Below are 22742 nucleotides of genomic sequence, written 5' to 3'. Positions count from 1 at the left end.
TATTTTTTTGTAGAGAATAATCTCATGTCAGTGGCTTGGGTACCAGCTTGGATCTAAAACTATTGTTTCAGCTCCCATGATTGTCTTAAAATGTCATTTAATAATGGATGAGAAAAATTTTCTCAAGCTGTCTCCAGTCTTTATAAAATAGCTGCCAGAGCTCATGAGCCACATCCCCCTTTCCTTTGCAATAATTACCGGGGGATACGGGCCAAGATTTAGTAAGAAAACAATTCTGTCAGATAGATGATATTGCTGACATACAGGCTCCAAGAAGTATTTAGACTTGGTGTTTTACATTTATTTTATTTGCTCATGGTGATGTCTTTTCTCACTTCTGCAAGAAATCTGAAGGCATAAAAGCAAAGCATAGAAATAGGATCTTTTCTTTAAAATGTTCATCTTTTTTAATGCTACTATATTGGGTAATTTAGGTAAGATCACTATTAGGGTTTTTTGCATGAGGCTTATATCTATATATGTGTGTGTTTATTTGTAGCTTTATGTTCTTTGACACTGAGTTTGACATTCTTACCTTTATTTCCTTCTAGTTACAGTACACTCAAGTAGTTGGGGCTACTTGCCTTTCTCTAAACCTACTGTATACTTTCACCCCATCACGCTTTGCCCTCTGCCTGAATTGTGTCTCCTTCATGCCCACATCAAGCAGCACACTTGTGACAAACACATATAGCATACACATTCCCCTTCTGCTTTTTCTCTTGGAGAGAACCCTACTCATTTTTCAAAGCCCAAAATATAACTCACGTTTATGTTGGGAGACCTGGGCCAGGTCACTAGTCTTTTCTGCTTGAGTCTCCTCTTCTTTTTAAGGAGGATCATAACAGCCCTGCCTCCTAGAACTGTGGTGGGAATAAATGAAAATAAATGACAGGGTGATTTCTCTCACTATGAATACTAGTCTCATCCCCTCTTCCGTCTCAATACCCTAGACTTCTACTAGTAGAGGTTTATACAAACCCTATGGAAATAGTTGTCTTATGTCTCAAGTACTTGATAGTATCTACCAGATTTTTGGCTTCTCAAGGACAGGAATCATATCTTGTTTATATTCTCTCTGTGGTTTCTAATGTGGTGCATGTTGTATCTCATCGTGAGCACTTGATAAATGCTGATTGAAATTTCTTTTAGACATAAATTCAGTGATTTTGTTTAAAAGCAAAAGCATCTCAAATTTCTTTCAACCACATAAATTTTTTTTTAAGTGACAGCAATACTTTTAGGGAATATTTCCTTTTACAAAATGCAATTAGAAGATTAGACTTACTACCAACAACAGACCCAAACATATCTACAGTGCCAGTTAATCACATTAATGGGTCAATACAGGAAGTAGAGAGTTTTGATCAACTAGAAATGGCTCAAATACAACAAGGTAAAATTTCATCAAGAGAAAAATTAAGTCCTATTCTGAGTTCTAAAAATGTAATTATATAAATATGGAATGGAGAGATAAAACATGATAGTAAAACATATGGGAAAGATTTAGGGATTTTAGGTGATCGTAAATTTCACGTATGCCACTAGCTGTGGCTACCTAAAAGCAATAGCATTTTGGCTGCATCGGTAGAAGGGTGTATTGTTCAAAACCAGACAGCGATCCTGCCTGGTCAAACCACTGGACCTGATCTATGCAGTTCTGGGTGCCATGATGTAAATGGGACGTTCTTCTAGGTGAGAAATGGAATTGGAGGAACGTGCAAAAGGGCTGAGAATGGAGGACTTCAGAAAGATGTGGTAGCTGTTTATAGATGATTGAAAGGTGTTCCATAGAGAAACATAACGAGGCCTGTGATGAGTGGAAGTTCCAGAAAGGAAGAGCAATCTGGGTGTCAAAACAACTATGTGGAAAGTTTCCTCGTCACTAGAAAGTGTTGAAGCAGTAACAGAGCTTGTCAGGAACATCACAGAAGAGATTCATGTATTGGAATGCGTCAGACAAAATATGAACACCAAACATTTCATTGAGTACATCCTTTATATTCAGCATTTTGCTGGATACTAGAGCCGAAAATGACTTCTAGTTCTGAATTTTCATGATTCTAAATGAACCCAGAATGTATGGTAAGGGCGAGACAGTTCAGGAAAACTTTAACCTTTTGCTGATGTTCTTACCTAGTCTTATCTAGTGCTGTCCAGCATGGTAGCCACTTAGCCACATGTGACTGTTTAGTACTTGAAATGCAGCAAGTCCAGACTGAAGGGAGCTGTAAGTGCAAAATACACATCTGGTTTTGAATAATTGGAATGAACCTTTTATACTGATTGCATACTGAAGTAATAATATTTCGGATTTATTGGATTAAATAAATGTTTTCTTAAAACTAATTTTACCTGTTTCTTTTTACTTTTTTTAATGTGGCTACTAGAAAGTTTAAAATCACTTTCAAGGTTTTTGTGTTATATTTCTCTGGGAAGAGCTGTTCTAGAATTTAGGCTTTAGAGCTAATTTAACTTATATATGTTTGACTTTTCTCTTTTATTTGTAGACCCGAGAAGATGGCTAAACTCCCCGTGATTTTGGGCAATCTAGACATTACAATTGATAATGTTTCCTCAGACTTTTCTAGTAAGTTGTAAGTTCTATATAATAAATAAACAAAATTTTGTTTGGTTTTTACTTCAAATTGCTTGTTTTTAATTTTTCAGATTATGTCAATTCATCATACATTCCCATGAAGCAATTCGAAACCTGTACTAAAACACCAATCACATTTGAGGTAGAGGAATTTGTGCCCTGCATACCAAGACACACTCAGCCTTACACCATCTACAACAATCACCTTTATGTTTATCCTAAGTACTTGAAATATGACAGTCAAAAGTCTTTCGCCAAGGTTAGTGTCAAGATGAGTTTTCATTTTTGATATCAATCTCAGGTTTCTTTCGGCTTCTCATGTTCTTTTATAAATATTTATATATGTTTGGCTTTTTTTTTTCTTTTTTCTTTAAATATTGCTGCAGGCCAGAAATATTGCTATTTGTGTTGAATTCAAAGATTCAGATGAGGAAGACTCTCAGCCTCTGAAGGTTTGTTTTTCTTTTAGTATATATTCACATTTTCCCATTTAAAAATTCATTTGCATGATACTGCACATTTTAATGGACATAAACAAAAATATTATGCCATCACAATATATAACCACATATTCTGAGCCTTGGAGAATATGGAATAATTGAGTTCTTGCTTCTAATTGACAACTGCTGTTTTATTATACTGCTTAGAGATGAAGATTTCATATGCATATTCAATCCAGCAAACACATTGTGTACCCACTATGAGCCAAGCATTTTGTGGATGCTAAGAATTATATTTAGTAACCTTGATAATAGAAATAATAATAAGAGGTTGACATTTATTAAATGTTTATTATTAGTATAGTAATAGTAGATTATTGTTGATGTTTATCAAGTGCTTATTCTACAGGTTCTCTGCTTAGAGCCTCATAGTTATTAACCTCCTTTAATTCTCATAACAGTCTTTTGAGTTAGGAACTATTATTATCCACATTTTTTTAGATGAGACTAATGCACAAAATTTAAGTAAACTGTTTAGGGTCTTACATTAGTGAAACCAGTGTTCAGGCCCAAGCAGTCTGGCTCCAGAGCCCAAATTCTTTACTGTAACTATGTGAAAATGACTTTCCAAGAAGCGAAGGAGACAGATGTAAAGAATATAATGTAGTTTTTGCCCTTAAGAAGTTCACAATTTAGCGAGAAAGATAGTCATGAAAAAATATTTTCTGGCTCACAGAAGGTACTGAAATGGTTTTTGGGGGGCAAAACTGAATAATTAGTATAGAAAAATCTTGAAGGGACACAGAGAAAAGAGTTAATTATTTCTTGAAAGATGCATGAGAGCTTGCTTGGTGCACATAGAAGGGAAAATCGTTAGGATGAAGGGATTGCATAAACAGAGACACAGAGATGTGAAAGGCAACAGTGAGCCAGGCCTTGCCCAGAGCTACAACACGGGGTGCGGGGAGGGCTGGGAAGTGAGCTAGAGGGTGGGTCGGGCCCAGGAGTAAGGGGACTTGTGGGTCTGGAGTCTCACAGGTGGAAGAACTTCATTAGAGATGGTTAAGTTTATGCTGTAGGAATGTTCTTTACAAAAGATCTGAGTTAAATTTCTTACTCTATTAATCGAATGCTGGTGTTGCCCTTTGCTGACGCTTACTCTAGTGCATTTATGGCAGACCTGGTGGGCCTGTGTTCACAAGAAGCGCCTTTGCTGCAGTTTTACACCATCACCAAAACCCAGAATTTTATGATGAGGTAAGTAAGGTTTCCAAGGAAAAACCCAGTGTAACCAGTTTAAGGAAAACTCCCAAGTTCCTTGCTCAAGAAAGCAAAATTTAAGAGAAGCTGCATATTATACTGAAATCACAGTGATATAATTAAACGTTGAAGTATTTATTTAAGATAATTTTTTTCTAATTATAAAAGTACATATTGTCAAAAATAAAAACTTGGAAAATGTAGATAATATAGGAAAAAAGTCAAAATCCTGCCTCTATCACTACTATAATTAATATTCTGACATATTCAAATTCATACTTAAGTAGAGTTAATGTTTATTGAATCTGAGACTCTTCCTTTATCTTTATTGGGTTTCCTTATGTAAAATTATGATGTAGTTTATTACAACTACTATATGAATTTGTTTTAAATGATCTACCCTGGTTTTTCATCATGCCTTGGCTGTGTTAATGTAGTGGTTTCTTTCATGTGTTTTCCCATTCCTTCTAGAGTAGAAATATCAACTCTCCTATTTTTGGTCAGTGAATGTCTTAGTCTGTTCATGCTGCTATAACAAAATACCACAGACTATGTGGCTTACACACAGTACACAGCAGATATTTATTACTTACAGTTCTAGAGGCTGGAAGTCTGAGATCAGAGTGCCAGCATAATCAGCCAATGGCCATCTCTGAGGTCGCAGATTCTCAGCTGTATCCTTAAGTGATGGGAAGAGCTAGGGAACTAGCTCTATAGCATCTCTTTTATAAGAGCATCTCTTTTACAAGGGCTCCACTTTCATGACCTAATCACCTCTAAAGGCTCCTATTAATACTGTCACATTTGCAGGTTAGAATTTCAACAAGTGAACTGGGAGGAAGGAGTGGAAGTGGGAGACACATTCAGACCATAACAACCTAACAATATATTAAGGATCCATTTCTTCCTTAGCACAATTTACAGTCTCACATTTCTTTGACTGCAAATGTTACTATCAGTTTGGAGACCAAATGCACATTTATGCATTGGGTGAAATGCTGTGTGGCTTCTTTCACCAAGAAATGTTGTTTTTTAATAATAGGAAAATTATTCTTTTGTCTTCCTTGCAGATTAAAATAGAATTGCCCACCCAGCTACATGAAAAGCACCACTTGTTGTTCACATTCTTCCATGTCAGCTGTGATAATTCAAGTAAAGGGAGCACAAAGAAGAAAGATATTGTTGAAACACAAGGTTTGAAATTTCATCATTCCTTTGTTTGTTTATAACTTACACATTAGGTTCATAAATTTTATTTAAATTCTGAATTTGCATCCTTTTGCAAAGGATTTTTACATGAAGTTTGTGAAGGTAGCATGCCTGGCTTGGATATGTAAAGTTTTATAAAAGATAGTTTTAGAATTCTAATTCCAAAGCAGTCAGAGTACCTTGTAGGCATTGTTGTGTAGAGACTATATTTAGGGCCTTTTTGGTTTCTTACCCTCATTGATATTGACAGTTCTTAAAAAATCAAGCAATTTAGTAGCATTGGCCTTCTGTTATACGTTTTCATACAGTGAATTTTTCTGTTCTTTGTTTCAACAGTTGGATATTCCTGGCTTCCTCTCCTGAAAGATGGAAGGGTGGTGACTAACGAGCAACACATTCCTGTCTCAGCAAATCTCCCATCTGGCTACCTTGGCTACCAGGAGCTCGGGATGGGCAGGGTATAGAACTTTAAGATTGGTTTATCCCAATTCCTTCAGAAACATTAAAGATCAACCAATACAACACAAACACACAAAAAAAGCACTCTGTATATTTACCAATCCCAACATTTTGGTTTTAGTTATTCATTTTCGGATAAACTTAGGCCATTGAAAGGCAGTGTTATTAAGAGTATCACAATCTAGAATGATAGTTTGAGCATTTTAGTATACGCCCAGAAGTAGCAGTGCCTCATCGGGAAATGAGGACTTGAAGATACTGGATGAGGTAGAAATTCCCCACAAACTAGCCATACTCAAATAAAGATGCATTTTTAAGGTCATACAAATGATTAGGCATTGTCTTTCAGCTTTATGTAAGTCTAGTATGTAAATCTCTCACCCACGTGGTAGCCCATTGTGATACCTTTCTGATTTGTTGAAGCCTGAATTGTCTCAGATTTCAATTGGTTTGTTACTTTTACATTCTTTTTAACCATCTTAGATTTTATAGACTTCAGTTTTATAACATGCTTACACAAGATCTGTTTCATTTCATTTCGAATGGCTTTTAATGTTTTTCTGCATTTAAATAGTGCCAAGTTTGGGGCCATGTTATGGACAAATAGTTAAAATATTCCAAAATAAGGGTAAATCATATAACAGTTATAATTCCTAGTTCGAGCATGAGAAAAATGGAGGTTTCAGAAAGTAAATTAAGCACAAACAGATGCTTGACCCTTTCCCTGTGCAGGAGTACTTACTGTCCTATTTGCTTTATCTGGTACCTTCTACCATCTTTTTCAGAATCCTGAACTCAAATATAGTTAAGTCATTGGTGAAATAGAATTCTTTCTCTCTCTTGTGGACAGTAAGTCTTAACAGCTGTAACTAAACAAACAAACAAACAAAAACTTAGAAAATTCAGTAAGAAGAGCATTAAACTTGGGGGAAGAAAGTAGGTAAAAATTAGTGCTGGTTGTATTCCTGCTGTGAGCCAGGCATGACTATCAAGTCACCAAAGCTGTCTGGGCCTTCAGCACCTCATCAATACCCTCATTCATGATGTGTTCGAAGATCAGTAATCTGTCGGAATGTATTTTCCTCCATATTTTTTCAGCATTGTGGTCCAGAAATTAAATGGGTAGATGGAAGCAAACCACTGCTAAAAGTTTCAACTCATCTGGTTTCCACCATATATACTCAGGTTAGTGTTTAAAATTAGCAGTGATTGCTCTGTGGATGACTGTGTATGATTTTTTGGCAAAACAGAATCATAATTGATATGTTATATGGATATATTTTTACTCTATATAGATCTTTTAAAGAATGAAAGTACATACAAGGTGCTCATATGTACTGAAATAAATGAATAGTACAAGTAACATTTCTCAAAAGTTTTCTTCTTTTGTCAGAGGATCTTCGAAATCTTTTCTTAAATTTATTTTTATCTCTGTGATGTTTTCATTTTTATAATCTAAAGCTACAAGAAGCAAATACTCCTATTTCCATAGCAGATATGCTAATTAGCTTTCATTTTCTTTTCTTCTTTCTTCCCCCCAGGATCAGCATTTACATAATTTTTTCCAGTACTGTCAGAAAACTGAATCTGGAGCCCAAGCCTTAGGGAATGAACTTGTAAAGTACCTTAAGGTATCAAATGGCTTTCTTAGTAACCCCTTTATAATGAGGTTGGAGTTGGCTGGGTTTTCTTTTCTATTTCGTAACGAGTCTTGTTCTTACCCTTTGGAATCATTACAAGGATGCTCATAGCTAGATGCTCTCACATCAGTAGCTTCTATATAGTTTTAGATAATGGCAAGAAGGGGACTCAGAAATAGTTCTCCTCCTGCCTTAGTCCTAGTCCCACATATACTTTTCTCAGGCTGGTCCTAAAACACATTGTTCCCCGCATAGAAAACTACTCATTTACATAGGCTGTCTGTGTTGAGTGCTCACTGGGCAAAAAGCACAATAATAGGCACATAAGAAGCAGTGACTTTAGACCCACCATGCAGGAATTTCTAGTTCATTGTAGGAAATGACTCAAGCTCAGAGAATGCATGCTAGGTGGGTTAGAATAATAACAATGCACGCAGCCAACCCCAGCTTCGCGCAGGTGTTAGGGTGGTGACACAGTGAGAGCAAGGAGGGTTTGTTGAGGGGAGTTTCATCCAGAATATGATTTTAGGGGAACAGTTTTAAAAAGGAGAGTAGCAAAAAAGGCATTCTAGGCATGAGGACAAAAGATAAGAAATGTAAGAAATGGAGTAGAAGTTGGATTTAAGTAAGGAAAATGGAGGGGGGATTCTGAAATTACCGCTGTGCCTAGTCCCCCAGAGAGCCACGTGACTTGAAGAAAAGCCTTCGTATTAGTTTTCTATTGCAGCTGTAAGAAATTACCACAAAGTCGGTGGCTTAAAACAACACAAATTTATTATCTTACACTTCTGTAGGTCTGACAAGAGTCTCAGTGGGCTAAAATCAACGCGTTGTTAATAGGGCCGAGTTCCTTTTCTGTAAACTCTAGGTGAATCTGTTTTCTTGTTCTTTTCCAGCTTCTAAAGGCTGCCCTCATTCCTTGGCTTTTGGCCTCTCTCAAAGCTGACAAAGTTGCTTCTCTGACCATTCCTGCTTAGGCATGTCTCCCTTGACTCTCCTCTTTTGTCTTATTCTTCCACTTTCAAGGACCCTTGTGATTCCATCGGGCACACCTGGGTAAATCCAGGGAGTCCTCCCTATCTTTTTTTTTTTAGAGTCCCCCATTCTTCAGGCTAGCTGGTTAGCAATCTTAATTCCCCTTTGCCACGTAACATATTTACAGGTTCTGAGAATTAGGCCATGGACATCTTTTTTCCTTATTCTGCCTGCCACTGCCTTCCCTTTGTTTTAGATGGGCTTCTTCCATCCTTATTTAAAACTGAGTGGAAATTGCTTGGGGTTGGTTTACTTTTGAAGGGATGACTCGAGCTTTTGTATTCCATGTCTGTAGAGCCTGCACGCAATGGAAGGCCACGTGATGATCGCCTTCTTGCCCACCATCCTCAACCAGCTATTCCGTGTCCTCACCAGAGCAACTCATGAGGAAGTCGCTGTCAATGTGACACGGTGAGAGCAGTGGAAATGTGAATACTCTTCTTCTTTTTCAGTCTGTCCAGACCTGGAGCACAGTCATACATATCTGGGATGCTAGTATGTGTTAAACATTATATTTAAAAAATTTCTTTTGATCTCATAAGTAGGGACCCCATCTAATTCCTTGTTTTCTGTGGTGCCAATAGCATCATCATTGTTCTACTACTACTGTGATAATAATGTAATGTTTCCATTTTCACATTACTATTCATTGCTTTATTCATTCCTGTGGTGTGTAGGGTCATTATTCATGTGGTTGCCCAGTGCCATGAGGAAGGATTGGAGAGCCACTTGAGGTCATATGTGAAGGTATGTAAAATAAACCATCCCAATCATTTAAATCCGTGGCTCTCCAATTTTCCTTCTGAGAACTTATTTTTTAAAAATCTAGTTATTTGGGGATGTATTTTGAGATGAAGCTTAATACTTCTGCTTTCTCTTCTGTACCATATAGCCAGTGCTTGCACCTGAACAAGGGGAAGTCCAAAGAGGGGCAGCCATTCATTTATTTACTTAATTTCATTTTGTTAAACTGCATTTCTTCTTTTACTGAGTTTTGCACATAATGTGACCCAAATGATATGGAAATTTAAAGAAGAATTTTAAGTCACTCTTATCTAGGCCTCTGGTATAGCTTATTGCAGTGGTCCCCAACCTTTATGGCACCAGACACCGGTGCTCCTATGAGAATCTAATGCCTGATGATCTGAGGTAGAGCTGAGGTGGTGATGCTAGTGCTGGGGAGCAGCTGCAAATGCAGATGAAGCTTCGCCCGCTCGCCCACCGCTCACCTCATGCTGAGTGGCCTGGTTCCTAACAGGCCATGGACCAGTACCGGTCTGCTGCCTAGAGGTTGGGCACCCCTGGCTTATTGTCTTCATTTTTCTTTTTCTTATCTAAAATTTCCAGAAAAACTGCTTCTTCTAAGATAGGAAGGTTAGCTCTGGCCACCATCAAAGTGGATAACTATGTGTGACTGCAAGAGATGTTGTTGGGATCAATATGAACAAATTCTTCATTTACATACAATATTCAGTAAAGTAAACATAGTGTCAGTTACTGTTCTGAGAAGTTACGCACATCCTATTTAGTCTTCAACACCTCTATGAATTGTTAGCTATGTGTTAGCTTAAAAAATAAAGTTTGGGTTGTTCAGAGTATCAGTTACCCAGTGTCTTGTGACACATTTTGTGAAGTTCTTGGGAAGTAGAGCTATGGCCTGGAGAATCACTGACCTGAATCAGGCAATTCACATATTTTGATAGGTTCCCTGAAGACATCCTGGGCTCCCTCTTTCGGTCACATGACAACCATCCTTCCCACCTTCCATTTCCATACCTTCCTCTCCCACCCATGCAATCATACCTCGATCCCTAATCTCCATTCCTTGGAATTTCTCCAGCTTTCAGCTCATCTTGAAGAACCAATGCATTAAAGTATCTTTCTCTTTTCTTCAAAGTATGCTTATAAGGCTGAGCCATATATTGCTTCTGAATATAAGACAGTGCATGAGGAACTGACCAAATCCATGACCACAATTCTCAAACCTTCTGCCGATTTCCTCACCAGCAACAAACTACTTAAGGTATGTTGGGAGGGCCAGCATGAATGCAGTATTGAGGTTGATTAAAGAAAACTCAAATTCCTCAGCTTGATCAAGTTACCCTTTTTTGTGTGCTTTTAGGGACAATTACCACTTCCTAAAAAGGGATAACAGAGTTAGGTCTTTGCCACTTGTACTGTGCTCCTGTTAAAGCTGTAAAGTATTACTATACTCAAGAGTTTCATGGGCTCTTTAGTATTAATAAGTCACTATAATCAAATCATTGGAGGACTGTGAGAGATTATACAGGCATGTGTCAGCAGACGAGATTCAGCCAAGAGGAAAGACCGCACATCTAATCTAGCAGTGCCTCTTTCTGCGTTGTGCCATGCTGAGTGTATGCACCAAGTTTCCTAGTGGGATGGAGTTACTTATTGTCAAACATGTCAAAACAAGACAACATCTGCCATGCATCTCTGGTTCGATAATTTGCCAAAAGGTTCAGCCATGTTTTGGGGTCACACCTTTTTTATTTCAGTAACATGGCCAGCCTAAGAGAGTAAACATCTCACCTTCTAATTGGTTGTTTTTCTTACTGGGATCTTTTTATTTTCTTTCAGTATTCATGGTTTTTCTTTGATGTTTTGATAAAATCCATGGCTCAGCATTTGATAGAGAACTCCAAAGTTAAGGTATGTCACTTCATATCAAGGCTTGTGGGGCGGTTCTTAGGGGAAAGTGTCTTTCATTGTGTTTGCAACTAACATTTATTAACACTCCCTGTGTGCCAGTTACAGTACTATTTTAAGCTCTTTCTAGTAATTAAGCATTTTAGCTTTATAACAACCCTATGGGGGGGAGTATTAGTCTTACCCCTCATTTTATAGATGAATAAACTTGGGCTTGAGCTACCTGCCCAAGGCCATGCTGCTAGTGAATGGAGAGAACAGGTTTTGAGCCAGCTTTTAAGAAGGATCTGGCTCCAGAGCCCACACTCCTCAAGCACTGTTATTAAATCCAAAGAAAAATGTGTCTTTTCCTTTGACTAGCTTAGAAGTCTTCAAATCTGTTGAAGTGGGGATAGTAGTTTAAGCAGTCATTTAAAATATAATTACCTGGTGTTTCTTAAGTGGCTTGAACATCATGGACATTTCTCAGAGATTTAGATGAGAATGTCTGATGATACTTCACTTCCTCTATAACCAATGAGTGGTTTCTGAGATCATTTAGTCAATCCCCAGCCTTCCTCTCCAAAGTGCCCGGACATGTGTACCTTTGTAATCTTTAGGTCTCTATGCTGTTCCTATACTCATCTCTGGACTGATGCTTGTCAAAGTGTGATTTGCTGCCCGCTATCGGAGGCTCAGCGTAGATAAGTTTTTATAAAATGTGAAGTAAACACAGGTAGCTAGGTTGCAAAATTCCTTCAGAAATGCACAGTCGTAAGGTTGCCATTATAATTCTTGCTGCATTGTAGCTATGCAGAAACGGAGGCTTGAGGAGTCTGGGTGAGAGATAGAGACACTTGTGCAGGAAGCAGCAGTCGTGGTGCCTGGCATTCTCTCTCAGTGACTAGGAAGGAGAGAGGAGTCACAGCGGTGAGGGTCAGGATTTCAGCCCCATGGACAAGAGATCTGGACTCCAGGAGGAAGCCTTGGGAAAGGCTGCTGGATGTCGTCAGGCAGAAGGACGGTGGTTCAGACCTAAGGCTGTACTTTTCTTTAGTAGAGCAGGCACTGGTGCCTAACCAGGTGGTTTCTTTCTTTCTTTCTTTCTTTTTTTCCTTTTAAATCCAGTTTTAATGCACAGGGAGATGCCAGATGGAGATGGGCCCTGCCTTGTACAGAGTAACACACCATCTAAATCATGCCAGAACAGCCTGCCAAGAAGAAAATCTAGCAGATTGTTTACTTGGCAGTGTGCAGCTAAATGTACATGCATACATAGACGCACGCGTGCACACACACACACATGCACAGGTCATTTGGATGTATTTCCTTTCTTTTAAAAATGTTGTCATATGCAGGATAGGCTTTAGGCCTGTATTAGTTTTAGAGCACTGCCATAACAGCTACCACAGCCTGGGTGGCTTAAACAATAGAAATTTATTTTCTGATGATTCTGGAGGGTGGAAGTCCAAGATCACAGTGTCTGTTCTGTTGGTTTCTCCTGAGGCCTCGCTCCTTGGCTCGTAGATGGCGGTCTTCTCCCTGTGTCTTTATACTGTCTCCTTTCTGTTCTTGTCTGTGTCCTAATGTTCTCTTTCCTCAGAAGGATAGTAGCCCTGTTGGATTAAGGCCCACTTTAATGACCTTGTTTTAACTTAAGTTAAATTTAACATAAAATTAATACAGTCTTTAAATTATCTCTTTAAAAACTCTGTCTCCAAATACAGTCATATTTGAGGTACTTTGGGTTAAGACATTAACATGAATTTTGAGGGGATACAATTCAATCCATAGCAAGGCCTCACTGGATTTTTTAATATTTTTGACTCTAAATAAATTTAATCACTTCAGAGAGATTAATGACTTGTTTATACTTAAAAATATAACCGATTTATTCAGAAAGTATTCCTTGAACACTTATTATATGCAGTCTCAAGGGTTACAAAAGTAAATGGGGTGTGGTTTGTGCCCTCATGGAATTTAGGTGGGAAATTGTACAGTTAGACCGTGGGAGTGATGGTCACGGAGGTAATGAACACTTCGGAAACACTCACAAGAAGTGTATTTAAAATCTAATATCAATGACAGCTTTCTGAGAACTGTGACAGAAGATTAATAAAGGAATTTAACTGGATGTGTTATTTCCTCAGGATGCCAAATTAAACCATAAACTTTGGGGATGATAGAGATCTGGAAGCTACCCTCTGGTCCAGCTCCTCCCTTATTTCGCATAGGTTGAAATGGTAGTGTATAGACCTGCGTAGTGACCTGCCCAAGGTCAGTAGGCAGAGCCAAGAATCCGTGCTAGAGTCAGAATCAGCCTCTCCCAGATGTTTTGCCATTTCCAGCCTTATAACCTGATTCTCCAGCGTCTCTGGGACGTAGCTTGTTTTTGGATCTCTTTGGAACAAACCACACAAATGCTACCATGCATAACCTTTTTTGTAAGTTAATTGTATCTTAGTCCTACAACAATATTCAGAGAGTTTTTAGAAGTAGTTTATTTTAAAATTGTTGTTCAGTTTGAAAAGAAACACTGGCATCCAAAAGGAGGAAGCTTAACCATAACATAATTTACTATAAAAAGAGATTCAAAATACCCACTTACATTTGGAGAGGTGGACATTTTCACTTTTGGAATGCTCCCTGCTGAATTCCACTTCGATGTCACCCCAGGCACCATGCCACTTTTTCCCTAAATCGCTCGTTATTGATCTAGAAACTTCTCTCACATTTTTTGAATCCTTCATTTAGTTTGCCTCATGTCTTAGGAGTAATGAGTTTTATATGTTTGAAGTGGTATTTTTATGTCTGCCTTATATTTTCATCTTAGGAAGTGTATGTCTTAGGAGCATTTGAGATCTTGCTCACCAGCATATGCTCTCAGTTTGGCTCAAATAAACTCATTAAAAAAAAAAAAATTTGTACGTCCCAGTGTTCTGAATTTAGGGAACAAGTTCATGCTCACCATTCCTGTACATTGGTGCTTTCCAAAGTCATGATCAAATCCCCTCAGAATTTTTTATATTTTTTGATTGAAGATTATAAATCTAATCCAATGAGTTTATAATCCTGACCTGTTTTTTTTCCTCATCGATGAGTCTTTCTTAAAGTGTGATGACTAGGCACACACATTTCTGGTAGGGGCACCTAGGCCACGGATTCATATAGGAGCCAGAGAATGCGTTCAGTGCTGCTTAAAATGCCCTTCCCAAAGATAACTGACAGTGATTGGCACTTGGGGGCATAGTGTATGGTGAGCTGAGGCCTTTAGTGTGTACTCTCGGTGTTAGTAGGGTCATTCCGTCTGGTACATATTTACGTGGAGGGATAAATTTTCCCTGCTGCTTTGCTTGTTTCTAATCCACACTGTTTCTGAAGATGGAGGCCACATGTGTCCACCTTCTCATCCCCAGCCAATCAAACTACACTTTGTTACATTTGCTAAGGAGGGCTGTAGGTCAGAATAGCTAGTTCTCTTTGAACTAGCTATTTAAAATAAGCAATTTCCTTGCTAGACTCAAGTGTTTCATAGGTGACATGTGCTCGGAATTTAAAAATAGCAGTTTTTGAGTAGACCTCTTTGAGGCCTACTCAGGAGTTCGCAACCCCCAACCCCACTCTGCCTCTGTGGGTAACATGTTTTAGGTGTTTCTTTTCTATCATTTATATTTAGCAACTATAATTTCAGCAGATTCGTTTTGAATTTCCTTTCCTCCCACACCGAATCGAGCAAATTGCTGGCATTCCACAGGTATATTTCAAGGACTCTGGAAAACCTGGCATAGGATAGGATGAATATATATACCCTTAAGTGTTACTTGTTTGACCTTCAACGATTTTCTGGCTTAATTGAGCAAGGAAAGAGCTTTCTTTGAAAAGTAGAAGGATGGTATGGTTCATGTTGTAAGTGAACTATATGGACTTCCCTTAAACCATATATCTTAAAAGGGTGAATTTTCGTATATGTAAATTAAACCTCAGTGAACCTGACTTAAGAAAACAGAACATAGTAACATCAGATTTGAGTAGGGGCTGATGGGAGGCCACCTAGACATTAAGTTTGAGCGTAGAGAAGAGTGGCACTTTTGAGAGAGATAATCAAGACATGGTTTACCAGTGAAGACCGGAGGTGATGAGTTATGCTTGAGATATCTGAAGCTTTAGGGCTGTAGGTTCAGCTGCTGTGACAGAGATCTAAAATAACAGTGACTTAAACGAGAAAAAAAGTTTATTTTTTCTCACATGAAAGTCCAAGCTAGAATGGGGGTTTTGTTCCACAAAGTTTTTTTAGGGCCCAGACTCCTTCTGCCTCACTGCTTTGTCTACCTGGAGTACTGTTCGTCCTCCTGGTCTAACCGGGTTCACCACCACATCCATGTGGAGCCAGTAGGAAGGGGAAGACATATGTTTTCCCTGTAAGGGTATGACCTATTGCTACCCCATAAAAACATTTATAAAAACATTTAGTATATTTCCTGATGTGTAGAGGATAAACAGTAAGTGATAGCTAACTGTTGAGTGGTCTGGGTGTAATTTCTTAGGTTAGCATTCCTGATGGGGAAAAATTATTATATAAAGTTAATTCAAAGAGATCTGCTTCTAAGCAGTGTCAACTGGTAATGTACAATCACCAACCTGTGTATTTTCAGTTTGAATACTTGAAGCTTAAACCTAAGGCAGTGTTGTCTAAAGAAATCTCTGAGAGGCAACAGCTATTAGAATCACCAAAAGTACTCAGTAAAAATGCAGCTCCTGATCCGCATCTTTGAGTGAAGACACATCTCTACATTTCTAAACGTCTTCAAGGCGATCTTTATCACGCCAAAGTTTGAGATCTCACATCTAATCCACAGCACCTATTGGAAGTATTAGAATACTTGTACAATACTTTGAGAGAAGAAAGGATAATTCATCTTATCTAACTTTAGATAAATAAGATTACAACTTAACCAAAAGGTTACAACTTAAAAAGTAATGAATATTCACTTTGAATTCTCTTTAGTTATTGAGAAACCAGAGATTTCCTGCATCCTATCATCATGCCGTGGAAACGGTTGTGAATATGCTGACGCCACACATCACTCAGAAGTTTCGGGATAACCCAGAGGCATCTAAGAATGCGAATCATAGCCTCGCTGTCTTCATAAAGGTAGGGACCTTCCGGCAAGAGGGTGTCAGCTAAGTGACTAAAATGTTCTTTCTAGCAGAGTGACTAGTGTGTAGTAGTTAGTAGTTACTTGCTCAATGTCAATGGCATGTCCGTATGCTAAAGATAAACTTATTAACAATAAAGAGGAATTGGAACCCAACTTTTTGAAAAGTTTGGGCCTAAATACTTACCTCTGTGGCTTGTTTATTCACAGAGATGTTTCACCTTCATGGACAGGGGCTTCGTCTTCAAGCAGATCAACAACTACATCAGCTGCTTTGCTCCAGGAGATCCCAAGGTAGTGTGTGTGTTCTTTTTGTCTCATCGATTCACTTCCAGAAACCCGCCTTTTTCTCTTGGCTCTCATCAGAATTTTCTTTCAGTCCCAGAGGCACTACTCACTCTCCTTTCTTTAAGATACTAACTCGTACAAACTAGTATTTACTTGCACTAACATGTGAGATATTGAGGACACAGTAATTCTGAATGTGAAATAAACATCCATATTGATTTTCTCATAAATACCTGAAATGACTTCTCAACTGCAAAACTAAAAGTGTATGTGTTGGGAATCACAGTTTATTTAGCAAGGTAATGGAAGTAACCCTGTAGCCTTTCTCTTACTCATTTTTTAATTTTATCCAGTTCGTCTATAATTGTAAGCTGCCTGAAATCCTTTACTGAAGTATGAGGAGCATAAACAATAAACACTCTAAAAGTCAGTGGAGAACATTGTTTAATGAAGTGTGTTTTCAATTTTCAAACAAATCCCTGCAGCCATTCTGAAATCTAAAATAGCATAGAACATGCAGTTCCAAGAAGGTCGAGAAGCTAAAGACTGGGTGTATTATTTCTCACATGTCTTTTTAGGATGCTGTATGAAATATCCAGTGAGATATTTAACTTAAGACTAAACATTTTTTCCTGCAGACCCTCTTTGAATACAAGTTTGAATTTCTCCGTGTCGTATGCAATCATGAACATTATATTCCTATGAATTTACCGATGCCATTTGGAAAAGGCAGGATTCAAAGATACCAAGGTAATCTTACCTTTATACATATTAACTTAGTCTTTTCAACTAAGAGAGCCACTTATTTTTAATAAAATAAGAGAATTGATCCCAACGTGACATCAGGATTTTAATTTTTTCATTGATGGGTTAAATTTTCTTTCTTGGTAGATTTCTATGTTAAAAATATTGATAAAATGCTCCATGGGGGTCTTACTTTTCCACAAACTTAGCAGACTATAGATTATATTAGTGCGACTCTTTTTCGTTGAAAAATTCCTTCGCTTAAACGATAGAAATCCATTTTACTTACTGTAGTTTATTTTTATTTGTTTCATTTTTTTTCTTTTTTCTCATGAATTAGCTTTTCTTTCACCAACTGTGGAGTCAAATGAAACTCCTGTAGGTAGGTGTGGGGTGTGATGCTTGCCTTCTTGCATTTTCCTCCTTTAAAAGAAAAAGAATGCAAGTGATTGCTGAAATGCTTTCATATGCTTTTCATTTAGGCATTTCCCATATACTTGGATCAGTTTTAAACTCATGATAAACCAGCGAATGTGTTCTCACTGTCACTAAGACATTGCTGTAACATACCAGGGAGGCACCTTGCCTTTTGCACCTGGATCCTCTAGGATGTTCTTTAAGAAATAAAACAAACAAAAAGCCCTGCTTCACTCCAAAAATGTATTATTCTACCATTTTCGTAGCCCTTGTCCATAGTGGTAACAGTAACCTAAATCACAAGCAACATGGCTTTTCACATGCTTTTTGTGTTTGCATGTTGAGTCTTTATTAACTGTTTTGTATACTCTTTAAGTTTGAAGAAGGATAAGCTCATAAAGATTTCTTTATATTTATTGAATAAATCAAATGAATCAAATTAGTCTGTTAGGTTTGTCAAGTGATATTTACTGAGTTTAGTGCCCTGTGTGTGCTCAGGATTATTTATACTAAAGGAGAGAAAAAGTGGAAGGATGCCACCAAACTATTAATAACACCTAAATCAACTGACTGAAATTTAGAGAGAAACATACAAAGGCATTCATTTAGAGACCGAAATATTTCCCCCAAAACAGACTCAGGCTGACTTCAGGAATGAGAAGGGGAATTGTGGCCCTGGAGTTGGCATTATATATTCAACAAATATTTACCCAGTACCAACTGTGTCTAGCCTCAGGATCTTGTTGTGGACAAGTGTCCACATTAAAACTGTAAAGAATTTTTAATAGATTTTATTTGAGCCAAACTGATGACAATCGCCGGGAAGCAAGATCTCAAACGCTTCTCTTAGAAGGGCAGTTTGCAGCTTTCTTTATGCATTTTGAATTAAAGTGGGAATGTAAGGAAGATTACCTGAAGGTGGAAGAAAGTAAGGCAGGGATCCAGTTACAGGATAGTTAACAAGATTATATGCTTTCTTAAGGGTAGTTATTTCAAAGGCGTTAACCTAAGTGCACAAGAACAATGGAAGGGCTTGCTTAAGGCAAAGATAAACCTTTTACTAAAAAAGTTATATGCCTGGGGCGTGACTAGTCATCAAGGCCTGCCCATTTAGGAATTTATGATATCATCCTGTGAGGTTACTTTCTATGGAACCCCTTTATCATCCACACAAGGATGAAAATCCTTGGCTGTTTTAACTAAGGGAAATATACCAAATGTTAGAGGGTGATAAGTGCTAAGGAGGGAAAAACAAAGCAGAGAAAGAGGGTATGACATGGGTGACCATTGAGATAAGGTGACCAGGAAAATGGTAATACGGAAGAGGCGAGTGGTCAAGCCACCCACAGTTCTGGAAGAGAACATCCTGAGCTGAGGTTAACAGCGATTATTCAGCATCCTGCGATCCAACCCCAGTCCAGCTGTCTGGCCTCCTTCCCCACTACCAACATTTCAGATACACCTGCTGCTCCAGCTCCTCAAACATGGCATGCCCACCCCTGACATCCTTTGTTGTAGCCGCCAGCCCCCGTCTGGTAGACGCATAGACCACCAGAAACCAGTGAGTTATAAGAAACACACTCTTTATTCAGCCAGCTGGGTCTGCCAGGGTTATGCAGACCCCAAATTAAGCAGCCCCGAAATGTAGAGGTACAGGGTTTTTAAGCCCTAAACCCCATTCCTCATTCTGTCTGAACACAAAAGTCTATTTTTCTTCTATTTACTAACTGTTAACCCACAGGTCGGTTGTGCAAGCGGGGGTTTCAGAAGCAGAAAGCTTACTGTTAGAGCGTTATGTCCCCATGGGGCGAAAGCCAAACAGTAATTTTCCAGCCAGCACACCTTGACCTTACATAGCCACTTCCCTGGAGGAATCCTCATCTTCCTCCCCAGCCAGTCACTCGGCACCTCCTATGTGGTGCCTGCCAGGTCTCCTCCGTACCCTCTCCCAGTACCCACCCCAACTGGAACTAATTGCTTTCTGTCCTGTACTTCAAACCTCATCAACCCTCCTTCACCTCACAGTCAGTTACTAGCCCACATGTACTTGGGGATCATGATTCTCTCTACTTTCCACCTGTCACGGTGCTGAGGCAGCTGTCCATGCCCGGTGGTTAGACAGTGCTGATGCCGGCTGAGTGAAGTGCAAATCCTCCAGGTGCCCAGCAGACTTGCACAACTCTTAGGAGACTGCTGGGTATTTAGTGACAACAGTGACCTCAGGCACACGGGCGTGGGTTCCCTACAGATAATTTACCTTACAACACTGATAGGAATAAATATTTTTAGCATTCTCTTTCTTCTCTTTTTTTCTCACTGCCCACTCCTCTTCTTTCTCTGCTTGCACACACACAGACAGGCACAGAGACACCCATAAACACTAACACATGCACTCATGCAGCGTTAAACCCATAAATAGTTTTCTAAGGAGTTTATGTGAATTCAAGCTGCGCACTGTCGTTTGGATAAGCTGGGCTTAATGTAAACAGTGGACATGATTGTTCTGGAAAGGTAAATAATCTTTCCCTTGCTTCAGCTAAAGGGTTTTATAAGACTTGGGTTGGTATTTCAAATAGATTTAGAAATACTGAAGTGTCAATATGGAATTAAAGTCAAAGGAGAGATCTATAGGTTGTTCTCTAATAACGGGCACAGTGTAAGAATTCAAATCCTGGATACAGCTTATTGAGAAGGTGTATTTCAGCTTCAGAATGATGTTTAGCTGCTTTTATTTGCCTTCCCTCAGTAGATTTCACTTTTGCTTCCCCCTCTTTTCTAGAAGAGCTTTCAGTTGTCTAGTTCAGCTTGCTGATGATTTACTAGCATAGGTTGGTGTTTTGTCCAGTTTAGTTTATATTAGTTTTTAATTTTCTTTTAGAGGGGCAGAAATATTAAGAGTTTATATTCTTTAAATTCTACAGTAAGTTCTTTATTCAGTGACAGCAAAACAAATAGGTTATATGCTAACTTGTTAATTTTAAATACATTGGATTTTAATGGGAGTATTAATGACCAGGAAATGGGTAAATGAACTCATTTAGTAAAGAACATTTTAATAGACCGTGTATATTTATTCTTTCTTTAATTATGTTTATCATCCATAGATCATTCCTCTATAATACTGTCAATTTATGATGACTTTATTTTTTAACCTCATGTCAATAACCAAATTATATTTGTAATATATGTTCTATATTCTGAAAACTGGTACTAAAACTATTCACTAACTTAATAATTATGTAAGATGTAATATGTTTCAAAATCAAAATCCAGCGCAATTATTTCTATTTAAAGTTTGTTTTCATTTAAGCGTTCCATGTGTTAAGAAGGAGCTGTATTTTAGCTAATCGACCCTTTCCTGTTGGAAGCCAAGTCTAATCATCTGTTGACACTCACAGGGTGGGCTGAATGCAGAGGGTGGGTTTGGTTTGGCTTTTATTTTATTTAAAGAGCATTACATTCTCTCTAACTTAAGCGGTTTCTACCCTCATTTCAGATCTCCAGCTTGACTACTCATTAACAGATGAGTTCTGCAGAAACCACTTCTTGGTGGGACTGTTACTGAGGGAGGTGGGGACTGCCCTCCAGGAGTTTAGGGAGGTCCGGCTGATCGCCATCAGCGTGCTCAAGAATCTGCTGATAAAGCATTCTTTTGATGACAGATACGCATCAAGGGTGAGTGGTACCCAAAGGAAGGAAACGTAGGTTGATAAATATCCTTTCTTTTAAGTAATATAAAGAAAGTAACAGCTTAGAAAATTAGTAGTAACAGCATTAAGACTTTTCCCTGTTTATGCAATGCAGTCTTTACTGGAAGGATAGAAATATAGGAGAGAGCCAGTGCCAGCTCAGTCTGTCATTAAATTTTCAGAGGCTGGGATAAATATATAATGTGTGCCTTTGTTTCAGAGCCATCAGGCAAGGATAGCCACTCTCTACCTGCCTCTGTTTGGTCTGCTGATTGAAAATGTCCAACGGATCAATGTGAGGGATGTGTCACCCTTCCCTGTGAACTCCGGCAATGTACGTAAGCATATGCACATAAACAAAGCCTATATTCATTTCCTGTGGCTGCCCTAAGAAAGTACCACAAATTGGGTGGCCCAAAACAACAGAAATTTATTCTCTCAAAATCAGGAGGCCAGAAGTCCAAAATCAAGGTGTCAGCAGGGTTGGTTCCTTCCGGAGGCTCTGATTGTGTATAGTACGTTCCCTGCCTCAATGCTAGCTTCCGATGGCTGCCTGAAATCCTTGCATTCTTGGGCTCATAGCTGCATCATTCCAGTCGTGGCCTCCATCTTCACATGGCTTTCTCCCTAGTCTGTGTCTGTGACTCTGGTGTCTTCTCTTCTTTTAAGGATACCAGAAATTAGGTTTAGGGTCCACCCTAATCCAGATGGCCTCACCTTACCTTACATCTTAATTACATCTGCAAAAACCCTATTTCCAAATAAGATCAGATTCTGAGGTTATAGGTGGATATAAATTTGGGGGACACTGTTCGACCCAGTACATGCCCATTCCTTTTTTGCCACTAAAACCATAATAATCTCTTGGTAAATTGCATTTCTGACTAAAGGTCAATCAGTAAACCTTCAACTCTTGTTAAAAATCATTATATAAAAACTATGATTTCCTGATGGCCCACATCTTATAAGACATCAGGATTATCTTTGTGTATTCGATAAATATTTATAGAGGAGGGAGGTTAAAATTTTAAAATGCATTCTAACCTGTGTGTTATGGGAGCTTAGTTCTGATTGTAACATACAATGTAGTCTTGGAAATGCCACCTCTTTGGGCTAAAGTTTCTTTCTGTAAAATTAGAAAGGCCAGTTCTCACTTC

General features: G+C 38.5%; 1 protein-coding gene across 11 annotated transcripts in view; it reads left to right on the top strand.

Annotated features, from left to right (window-relative positions):
* DOCK9 (dedicator of cytokinesis 9) overlaps positions 1 to 22742 on the top strand; it is a 240087-nt gene that overhangs the window by 160621 nt on the left and 56724 nt on the right. For all 11 annotated transcript variants that reach the window (XM_039849151.1, XM_039849144.1, XM_039849146.1 and 8 more), the window contains exons 16-32: positions 2511 to 2590; positions 2671 to 2858; positions 2986 to 3051; positions 4204 to 4296; positions 5370 to 5493; positions 5845 to 5966; positions 7066 to 7152; positions 7509 to 7598; positions 8938 to 9053; positions 9320 to 9389; positions 10540 to 10665; positions 11244 to 11315; positions 16297 to 16443; positions 16658 to 16741; positions 17374 to 17485; positions 21393 to 21571; positions 21806 to 21919. In XM_039849151.1, the coding sequence (XP_039705085.1) occupies positions 2511 to 2590; positions 2671 to 2858; positions 2986 to 3051; positions 4204 to 4296; positions 5370 to 5493; positions 5845 to 5966; positions 7066 to 7152; positions 7509 to 7598; positions 8938 to 9053; positions 9320 to 9389; positions 10540 to 10665; positions 11244 to 11315; positions 16297 to 16443; positions 16658 to 16741; positions 17374 to 17485; positions 21393 to 21571; positions 21806 to 21919 (1870 nt within the window). The remainder of the gene's footprint in view (positions 1 to 2510; positions 2591 to 2670; positions 2859 to 2985; positions 3052 to 4203; positions 4297 to 5369; positions 5494 to 5844; positions 5967 to 7065; positions 7153 to 7508; positions 7599 to 8937; positions 9054 to 9319; positions 9390 to 10539; positions 10666 to 11243; positions 11316 to 16296; positions 16444 to 16657; positions 16742 to 17373; positions 17486 to 21392; positions 21572 to 21805; positions 21920 to 22742) is intronic.

This window comes from Pteropus medius, unplaced genomic scaffold, assembly GCF_902729225.1.
Source record: "Pteropus medius unplaced genomic scaffold, Ma_sr-lr_union100, whole genome shotgun sequence".
NCBI lineage: Eukaryota > Metazoa > Chordata > Mammalia > Chiroptera > Pteropodidae > Pteropus > Pteropus medius.
The sequence above is the reverse complement of the archived record's forward strand: the minus strand, read 5'-3'. Positions and strand labels throughout refer to the sequence as shown.